At 42.8% G+C, this 10,965-nt stretch overlaps 1 protein-coding gene across 2 annotated transcripts in view; it reads right to left on the minus strand.

The window, feature by feature from the left end:
• mbpa (myelin basic protein a) overlaps positions 1-3,212 on the minus strand; it is a 146,423-nt gene extending 143,211 nt beyond the window's left edge. For both annotated transcript variants that reach the window (XM_039736343.1, XM_039736342.1), the window contains exon 1: positions 3,157-3,212. In XM_039736343.1, the coding sequence (XP_039592277.1) occupies positions 3,157-3,192 (36 nt within the window). In that variant the 5' untranslated portion in view covers positions 3,193-3,212. The remainder of the gene's footprint in view (positions 1-3,156) is intronic.
• Between the last annotated feature and the right edge of the window lie 7,753 nt (positions 3,213-10,965).

The following is a 10,965-nucleotide window of genomic DNA, read 5'->3' on the forward strand; positions in this document are numbered from 1 at the left end:
TTTTACAAGTGATACAAGTGAAAAACGTAAAGGGGTCTGAACAGCTTCTGAAGGCACAATTTACAAAGGCAATTTACAGGTCCGTTGAAGGCAAATTACCCAACTACATCTACATTCTTTCTTTCGTTGAGACCAATAATTTAGGACCTAAATACATTTGAGCATCCTTTTTTTTTTCCTTGTGCTTTGGTGAATTCTCTCTTGCTTGCTTCTCTGACTACACCTGTGTATTCTTTCTTTCTTTCCTGTAATTTAAGCCATTGAACCATACTTGTGATGAATTTGATTTGCCACAGGCTAGTTTGCTTTTTGTTAGTTTCACAAGTTTGCTACTGTAAACAAGCGCTATATAGCGCCCGACCCGGCACAGACTACGCAGAGGCACGTGTTCACACTCAAAGGGCTTTATTTTTGTCTCTTCAGCCGTGGGCACACGTGTTCCCCGTGTCCCACAGGCCCAACAGAGTTCAAGCACCAAAACTCACACAAACCAACCGCTTCCTGGCAACTCAACTCCTCCTCCCAGGCAACCTCGTCCTCTTCCTCCCGATTCTGGCCTCGAGTGGAGGTGGCTGGCCCGTTTTATACCCCACCCGGAAGAGTTCCAGGTGGCTGACCACCTGGTCCTAATTGCCCTTCCGGGTGGGGCTGAGAATTCAAGCAGCTGGGCTGCGGAGTCCATACAGCTCCCCCTGGCGGCCACCCGAGCCCCCAACCAGGCTGTGGAGGACTCCATCTCCCATGGAGCCCTGCGGGTGGTTGGGGAATCACTGTCCGCCATGTAGGCTGCCACCAAGCGCCCCGGGGGAGGTACTGAGCTGTCCATGGTGGCTCCCCCGGAATATACACAGCAGGGGCGTCCCAGTCGGGCATGGGACCCGGCTGTCCGTCACACTACTATATCGAAATTGTTTGCATTGCTTGAACATGTCATCTCATAAGGGTTCTAGCTACAGTAGTTTGAGTAATCATGTCACAGACTGACAGTCAGATCTTAGCATTTTATTATATTATACCAGTAATGGCGTGCTGCACAATAATGTGCAGTGAATACACTTTACTTGAGTGTTCCTAGTTTTCCTTCTCTTTCTCTGTACGTTTTACCATTTGTTTGCTCAGAGGATGACGCTCGTTTTGCTTCCTGGGCAGCTCTTCTTTTCTCCACCGTAGCAGCCTGCTTCTTCTCTTCTTTCGTCAGCATTTTTTCACGTTAAAGCTGATTAAGTCGGTGTTTGTGTTGCAATTACTTAGTACATTTTCTTTCATTTTTCACTTAAGCTGGCACTCAAGTCTTCAATCTGCCTCAAGAGTGATTTAAGATATGAAGAGGTAGGGGAAGTGATGGCAAAGGTGGTAAGGATAAGAATGGTGTCCTTACGCATGTGCTGCACGGCCGCCCTGGTGCCCGCTGCCAAGAGTTGATTCTACAATAAAATAAAATAAAAAAAAGGAATAACCTTGGAAGTCAATCATTGCTCTGAAAGCGGATAGTAGACGTCACATAGTATATGTTTACCAAATTTCCGGTCAATAGTTCAAACGGTTTGAGAGTTACAGGTGACTTAAAATCCTGGACAGACAAATGGACAGCCACGGTAACATATTATATATAAAGATGTGGCTATTGAAATGGTCACACAAAAAAAAAACTGAAATGTTGAAATGTCAGGTAATTGAAAGGAACTACTTTGGGAGTCTCTCTCCAAGGAGATTCCATTTTGCCAATGTTCTTGCATTGCTTGTGAACATTTTGCCGATGTTAGCGGCTAAGCGACTTTGTCTTTCTTCGGAGGTTTCGTTTTTTCTGATGTGCTGGCCCCACTTGTGTAAAAAGCCCTGGCAACTAGAAGCTATTGAAATTGTCAGAAAAAAACTGAAATGCATTGTTGGCGGTTTCGTTTTGCATGTGCTCATCCCCTTTGTCTATCGTGGCTAAGCGAGTTTGGCTTTCCTCGGCGGTTTCACTTTGGTGTCGTTTTCTTTCAGCTTCAAGTTGTAGCCTCTTACTTCTTTCTTCTTCCGACTTATTAACTTGTAGGTTTCTGAACTCTTTTAGGACCTGCCCCAACGGGACGGCACACCGAAGCATGCCTGTCGTGTCTGTGGAGGGACTGCTTCTGCATTGCCGAGGTAACCACAGGTTCCCAGTGCAGCAGTGAAGCACCATATACTATGAACCAATCGACATCGCACTATACGTGCCTGATTGGTGATGCAAGGAACATTATAAATGCAGGGAATAGTACACTTGGGCACTGACCTGGCCCCGACTCTACCCGTTTGCTGTGTCTGTGTACAGGAGAGTGGTAGCTCCCGCTACAACAAATAACCCTTTTGTTCCTGTTTCAAGTTGAATAAAGCTGGTTTTGCTAAAGTACTGAGACTCAGCCTCGTGTTTTCGGGTGCAAGACAGGGACTCGCACATCACAATACACACACATACATACAGACATGCTGACCAAACAATAAATCAATGTGATTCAGACCTTTGAATGTAATACTCCAATCTACAATCTGTCACGTAAGCAAGCCAGCCTCCGTGGCGCAATGTCTGAGACATTGCCTGAGGAACTGACTTCTGAGGTTCGATCTGTATGGGGAAGCGAAGGTGTGGAAACCTGATGAGCTCCAATTAGGGTGAAACACGTGTCGTGTACTCTTTGTATTATTTGGCAGGTACTGTATCACGCATACTGCATATATAGTTTGTCATACATGTAAACTTGGGGAGTGCATCTTTCACGGGCAATGGTAAACGGTAAATGGAAACACAGGGATAAGAGTAAAGGGGATGCACAGTCACTAACTATTTCTCCATTTCCACCTTTAGAACAGAGGAGAAGAACCAGGATGACCAATGGCATCACTTCTGAACCGTCGCCAACAAGCCCCATCTCTTCAGGTCCAAATTTATACCTGCATAACCAGAAATTGGCATCCTTTGTTGAACCATCTTTTACAGATAAATGTCCATCCCGAGAAGACTGACAAGATTTTCCCACTCCCTTGATTAGTTTAAATTTCTTTTTAAAGAGCTCAGATGTTAAATAGGGCATCCTATGTGACCCCAACGGCTCCATTTACAGTATATAATAACCTAATATAAAAAAGTAAAGGAAGTTATAAAAAAAAAAAAGATAAAAAATATATTCTTACCTTTTTCTGCTCACGTTTTACTACTTGGTTACCCATGACAGGAGGCTAACCTGCAAATGAGAAAATAAAAGAAATAAGTATTGTAAAGATCAAAATACAAATGAAGGCAATCTACGCAAAACAGTCTGATCGTCTGTAAAGTGAACGTACAACAGACAGCCGGGTACAACGGCCCACAAATTCAACAGATTGGCACACAGCTTGTATTACGATGTCAGTTTGCATCTCAGTTCATAATATGGAAGAAAAAAAATTGTGATCACATTTTTATTAAAACAGAAATAAAATTATATGCCTTTATGTCAGTTTGCATATTAGACCATAAAAAAGTTGTCAAACAAGAAGAGAACAAAAATTTCTAAAAGTCCTGTTTTTGCTTTGTCATTCCGGAGAATTGAAATGTTGCTTGCTGAGAAAATAAATGTATTTAAATGAATTTTGCATGCTGTGGTGGGCTGGCGCCCTGCCCAGGGTTTGTTTCCTGCCTTACGCCTTGTGTTGGCTGGGATTGGCTCCAGCAGACCCCCATGACCCTGTACTTACGATATAGCGGGTTGGATGATGGATGGATGGATGGACTTTTGCATGAGGCTGCCACTTAATATTATATATAAAAAGTGAAGGAGTCTGAAAACTTTTTGAAGGCACTGTATACCGTATACACAGTGCCCACCATAATATTTGGGACAAAGACACAATTTTATTCCTTGATTTCCCCCTCTGCTCCACAGTTTCAAATTACAAATCAAACAATTCAGACCTTGTGATTAAAGTGCACACTGCAGACTTTCTTTTAAGGGGATTTGCTGACATTTTGGTCACTCAACACTCTTTGTACGTGGCCTCCACATTTCAGGGCACCACAATGTTTGGCACACAGCAATGGCAGGTCTGTTAAAGCCATTGTCATATTTAGGACTTTATCACATATCCCTTGTGTGAAATGATTGCTTAAAGTCTGTGATTCATAGACATCACCAGGTGCTGAGGGTCTTCTCTGGAGATGCTCTGCCAAGCCTCTAATGTAGCCAATTTCAGCTCCTGCTTGTTTCGGGGGGGTTCTCCTCTTAAGTTTTTATCTTCAGGCCTGCTCAATTGGATTTAAATTGGATGAGTGGCTTGGCCATTCAAGAATCTTCCATTCTTCCATTTTAGCTTTGATAAACCCGTGTTTCCACAGCACTATGCTTGAGGTCATTATCTTGGACGCATTGACTGGAACATGAGCACATCAGATGTTTCTACGCACCTCAGAATTAACTGTGACATCAGCAGATCCATCGTCAATGAAGAGAAGTGTGCCAGGACCTGTGACAGCCACGCATGCCCGAGCCATAACATAACACCCCCAGCACCATGTTTAGCAGATGAGGCGGTCTGCTTTGGATCTTGGGGCAGTTCTTTTTGGTCTGCACACTTTGCTCTTTGTATCACTCTGATGAGGTTCATCTTTGTCTCGTCTCACCACAAGATCTTTTCCCAGAATCCTGCAGGCTCTTTCAAGTTGTTTTTCTCCAACAGTAATCTGGCCATCCTGTTTTAGTGGCTGTCATCTTGCAGTGTGGCCTGTGGGTTTCTGTTCATGAAGTCTTCTGCTGATAGTCATCACTGACACACACACACACACACACATCTGTTCTCTGAAGACTGTTTCTGGTCTGTCACGCAGGCATTTGAGGCTTTTTCTTCACCAGAGTGACGATTCTTTTATCATCAGCAGTGTAGGTCTTCCTTGGCCTACCAGACCCTTTGTGATTACTGAGCTCACCAGTGTGTTCTTTCTTCTTCTTCATGATATTTCCTAAGGTTTTACTGATGTCTGTAATGGTTTGATTTAGTGCTGGGAGGTATACCAGTTCATACCCAAAACCGTTTTTTATTTTTGTTATGGTATGAATTTTTCTTATACCGATATACCGGTTTCAATAGCCTAAACAACGTTTGGAACGTATGCAGCGGGAAACTGTTTAAGGGGGGACCTTTTTCACTGCTACACCGCTAAACACGCATGCAATGGAGTACATGCGTTAGTGGAGGTATTGAGCAGTGAAAATGGACAGAGAACATTCCAAAACTGAAGCTGTAGCAGACAGTAAAGTTGAACATGATGACAAAGAAGAACTTTTGCCCAAAAAAGGAGCCGCGTCTGTTGTCTGGAGATTTTGGTTTTAAAAGGTCGAATGTGGACCAAACAACTATTTACTGCAAATGCAAAGGCGGCAACACGAGGAATTTGCTGCACCACCTTAGCCGCACACATGCTTTGGAGTACCATGAATGTATCGAACTAAGATTGGCACCCTCCGCGTCCTCGGGTAAAACTGAAAAAGCTAGAGGACACTCGAGTCAGACGTTACTTGTAGACGCGTTTGCTAGAGGACTGCCTACGACAAAAAAAGCAAGCGGTGGATCGAGATAACCAACGCCATCACAATCCATACAGCTAACGTGTCAGTGGACAGAGACTGATAACAGTAACAGAAAGTGTAGTTGATTTACAAAAAATATTTACTATTTATTCCTTTTCTAAGACACGTTCAGTGCAATACAACTTTTGACAAGCACCTCTGGATATTTCACTAAGTCTAAATGCCTCTTTGGATGGTTGAAAATATGTTGTCAAAATTATAGTTTAAGTGGTTTGCAAAATTTGTTCAATAAAAAGGTTCTATGTTTTGACTGTAATTATCATGCAATGTGATTCCTTCTCTTCATTAGTGCCACCCCCTTGAAATCTATTACTTTATGGGACCATACGAGCCTGTATTAATACTTGTGTGCACATTAAAATGTTTTTTTTGTACAATGTTCAATTCTCATGACAGTGGAATAGGTTATTCTTAGCCAGTCTACTGCAGTAATTGCAGTTGAAAATGTGGTAAACATCCACTCGTGCATGGGGAAAAAAATACCGTTGAATACCGTGAAACTGGGATAATTTTGAAAAATACCGTGATATAGAATTTTGGTCATACAGCCCAGCCCTAGTTTGATTCGTACTTTTCAGCCTCATAATGGTTTCTTTGACTTTCATCGACCCAGCTCTTGTCATGCTGAAAAATGCCAACTACAGACTCCAACACGTAGAAGCAAGCCAAGATATCTTATGAAGCCATGGAATCACCAACACTTAGGACTCCAATTGTCCCAAACATTATGGTGCCCTGAAATGGGGAGGCCATGAAGAAAGAGAGTTGTGTGACCAAAATGTCTTCAAATCCCCTTAAATGAAAAGTCTGTAGTGTGCTCTTTAATCACAATGTCTGAGTCGTTTGATTTGTAATTTGAAACTGTGGAGCAGAGGGGGAAATCGGGGACAAAAAAAAATGTGCCTTTCTCCCAAACATTATGGAGGGCACCGCAAAGTTATCATTAAATAGGACTCATTCGATATGAGTAACTCTTAATAGCAGTCAGAGTGTATGATGACGCTATAGTGCAGGGAATGAGCTCTGGCTACACATGACACTGCAAAGAGAAAAGTCAGCCGAACAAGGAGTGAAAATGAGCATCTGTAATGAAATCAAAATCACGACCCCGCTCTCTAAATCCAGACGTCACTGAGAGAGACATCTCATTCTCTCGATTCCACACCTCGGTGGCTCATTTATTTTCTGCCTGATGATACTGAGTCAGTCAGCCGGTGGTGTCGTCAGCACAGGCCGAACGTGTTGTTTACGCCGGTGACTTGTAAGTGAAGAAGCGTCACGCATTGCCAAGCTAGTGAGCCATGTGGGCAGTGCCAGCTGCTTTGATTTGCAAGCACTTTTTTTCCATTCTGCGAATTATAACATATTTTCACCCAGCTGGATTTGTCAGTTACCTTATGCTACATAATGGCACACAAATGTGAAGTCATTCAAGTTTCTACTCCAACAACAAACCTCTGAGGGGGAAGAAATAAAACCTATTTGAGTGTAACTTTGATGAAATATCTTGTAAAATGCTGTGACAGGAAAACAAAACCAAATGCAATTGATCACGTGAGCTTGAAAATCACCGTTTCTACAGAAATCATTTCCTAATTACGTTGTCGCATTTTTCTCTTTCTTACTTCTTTATCTACAATTTTAACTGCCAATGCTTTTTACGGCGTTCTAGAACGGATTTGTCGATTTCCTGAGTTACAGAATGCTACTTTTTTTTTTTTCTTAAAGGAATACTCCGCCCAAAAGGGTTACTTTTTTTTAATTGTTATTTACCCACGTGTAATTTGTAGCAATGTGCAAGAAACATTTTTACTCTCACGTTTTCATGCAGAACGGAGATAACAAAGATTCTGACAGAACAGGCGTCCAACACTGGACAGAAGCCAATGATTTTCCAAAAAGTCGATGAAAAAAATTCTTCTGTTCCTCATGTTGTCTAATCCACACATCGTGTCATCCAGTCGTACGCTGGCAACGTCTCTTTTTGTTCTTTTATCTCTAGGAGAGGTCAGCTCTAAAGATGTGTGGGGTCTCTCTATCATCCCCCTCCACGCCTTCATCCACAGATTGTATTTGCTTGTGCTTTTTCTTTCCATAATCTTACATGCTGTAGCGTACAAAGCCTCCTATAAGTCTTTACCTGTAAATTAAAATCAAGCAACATGAACTTCCATCGCACAGCACAGAGAATTGTTGCTCAAATATTGTGTCCTCCAAAAAATCGTAATCATCAACATACTCAGCCCCAATTCATGCGCTATATGTACAGTGGATTCACACTTAACATGCAACACAGAAAAATTAATGGAAGGAATTATTAATGACAGGAGTTATTAGGAACAGTAAGCATGGATTCAGATGAGGGAGGTCGTATTTTACTAACATACTGGAATTCTGTGAGAAGGCAACAAAAGGATATGATCAGATTGGAGCAGATGAGATTATTTATCTTGACTTTCAGAAAGCATTTGATAAGGTGCCACATGAGAAGTTGGGCATCAAACTGAAAGAAATGGCAGATCAGGGTGGGGTGCATATACTGGGGCAGAATTGGCTCAGACTCTGGAAGTGGAGGGTGATGGTGTGAGAAACCTCCTCAGAATAGGCTGATGTTAAAAGTGGTGACCAGCAGGGGTCAGTGCTGGGCCCGCTGCTGTTTTTAATAAATATAAATGATTTAGATAGGAATGTTACATAGTTTACTGTCAAATAATGCAAAGAGTACGCGACACGTGTTTCTCCCTTATTTGGGCTCATCAGGCATACACACTCCACTGCTCCCCTTGTGGGGATCGAACTTCGGACGTCAACGTCAGAGACGAAGTCCCTTTACGCTGCGCCACGGTGTGTGGTTCGTTTATTTGACAGCCTGTAGATCATAGTAATTATATTCATTGCATTCGTAGTGTGAATCCTGACCTGATTGTATGGGTGGTTACCTACCAGGTAACGGAATATAAGTAACAACCTGGTTAAGTTTGCAGATGATAGGCAAGATACAGTAGGTGGATTAGCAGATAATTTGGAATCCGTTATATCGTTACAGAAGGACTTGGATAGCATACAGACTTGGGGAGATTTGTAGCAGATGAAATTTAATGTCAGTAAATGTAAAGAATTACACATAGGAAGTAAAAATATGAGGTTTGAAAACACAACGGGCGGTCGGAAAATAAGAGTACAACTTATGAGAAGGATTTAGGAGTCATAGTGGACTCCAAGCTATCAACTTCCTGACAGTGTTCAGAAGCCATTAACTCTTTCAGGGCTGATGTCATCCATCCATCCATCCATTTTCTAACCCGCTGAATCCAAATACAGGGTCACGGGGGTCTGCTGGAGCCAATCCCAGCCAACACCGGGCACAAGGCAGGAACCAATCCTGGGCAGGGTGCCAACCCACCGCAGGACACACACAAACACCAAGCACACACTAGGGCCAATTTAGAATCGCCAATCCACCTAAATTGCATGTCTTTGGATTGTGGGAGGAAACCGGAGCACCCGGAGGAAACCCACGCAGACACGGGAGAACATGCAAACTCCACGCAGGGAGGACCCGGAAGCGAACCTAACTCTCCTAACTGCGAGGCAGCAGCGCTACCACTGCGCCACCGTGCCGCCGGGCTGATGTCAACTTTTGTCAAAAGGAGGAGATGACGATGGTAATCAACTGTAAACTGTGCCAAAACAAACCATTATGTTTTAGTAGGACTCTTGTTGCTAGAAGGAAAGTTAGCTTCATTAGTTTGACTGAGATTTTCTGCGCTCGCTTGAGTAGTAAGGTGCAAACATGAGCAAAAATGGCACTGACATAATGGCGAGATATCAAAGCAAATGTGTAAAGCGAAATACTCCATGGACAACGTTTTGCCTGTTATCTCTTAACTGAACTATGACTTGCCAGACTCCGATTTTGATACAAGTAATCGAAAACAAATGTGAGGTTCCAGCTTGAGCTGACACGCCTATGGCAAAGTTTGCCAGGGAGGACTGCCACTTAACAATGGTAAGAGGCAGACACCAGATTGCAATGCACTGCGATCATCACCACTGCTGTGGCTGCTGCCGCTGCCCCAGCCAGACAAAGACAGCCTGGCAGAAAGTCTGCCGCACATTCGTGGCAAACTGGCACCCTCGGCATGCAGCAACAGACATTTTATGTTGATTTCTGTGTGAAACCATTGTTTTTCAGAAACTATGTTTTTCAGAAAAAATATTCAGCCCTCAAATAGTTAAGAAGGCTAACAGAATGTCAGGTTATATAGCGCCTTGATGTGTGGTGAGTACAAGTCACAGGAGGTTCTGATCCAGCTTTATATTGCACCGGTGAGGCCTCATCTGGAGTACTGTGTCCAGTTTTGATCTCCAGGCTACAAAAAAGACATAGCAGCACAATAAGAAGTCCAGAAAAGAGTGACCAGGCTGATTCAGGGCCACAGGGGATGAGTTATGACGAAAGATTAAAAGAGCTGAGCCTTTATAGTTTAAGTAAAAGAAGATTAAGAGGTGACCTGACTGAAGTGTTTAAAATTATGGAGGGAATTAATCCAGTGGATCGAAACTGTTATTTTAAAATGAGTTCATCAAGAACACGGGGACACAGTTGGAAACTTGTTAAGGGTCAATTTCACACAAACATTAGGAAGTTTTTCTTTACATAAAAAACAACAGGTACTTGGAATAAGCGACCAAGTAGTGTGGTAGACAGTAAGACGTTAGGGACTTTCAAAACTCGACTTGATGTTTTTTTGGAAGAAATAAGTGGACAGCACTGGCGAGCTTTGTTGGGCCCAGTGGCCTGTTATCGTCTCGTTTGTTCTAATATTTTAATACAAAACTCAGACCTCTTCACTTTCTGCACTTTATTATTTGATACACTGTATGGCGTAGATTTCATTTTAAATGGATGCAACTGCCATTTTTGCCCACCATTCTACGCTCAAATCTGTACTAAAAGACCTCGCCAAAGTGTTTGAAAACAAAGGTGCCCCCGTGAGGACTAAGATGCATCTGATCCAAGCCACGGTGTTTTCAGTCATTTCCTATGGTTGTGAAAGTTGGACAACGAATAAAGAAGACTGTAGAAGAATTGATATTTTCAAGTTGCGGTGGTAGCGATAAATATTGAACGTACCATGGAGGAGAACAGACAGGTCTGTCTTGGAGGAAGTACAACCGGAATGCTCCTTAGAGGCAAGGATGGTGAAACTCCATACGTACTTTGGACATGTTGTCAGAAGGGATCACTCCCTAGAAAAGGACGTCATGCTTGGCAAAATGATAGGACAACGAAAGAGTGGAAGATCCCCTTTCGAGACAGAGTGATACAGTGGTTGCAACAATGGGGTCAAGCCTGTCAGAAATTGTGAGGATGGCA

The sequence above is a fragment of the Polypterus senegalus genome, chromosome 15, assembly GCF_016835505.1.
Source record: "Polypterus senegalus isolate Bchr_013 chromosome 15, ASM1683550v1, whole genome shotgun sequence".
Taxonomy (NCBI): Eukaryota; Metazoa; Chordata; class Cladistia; order Polypteriformes; family Polypteridae; genus Polypterus; species Polypterus senegalus.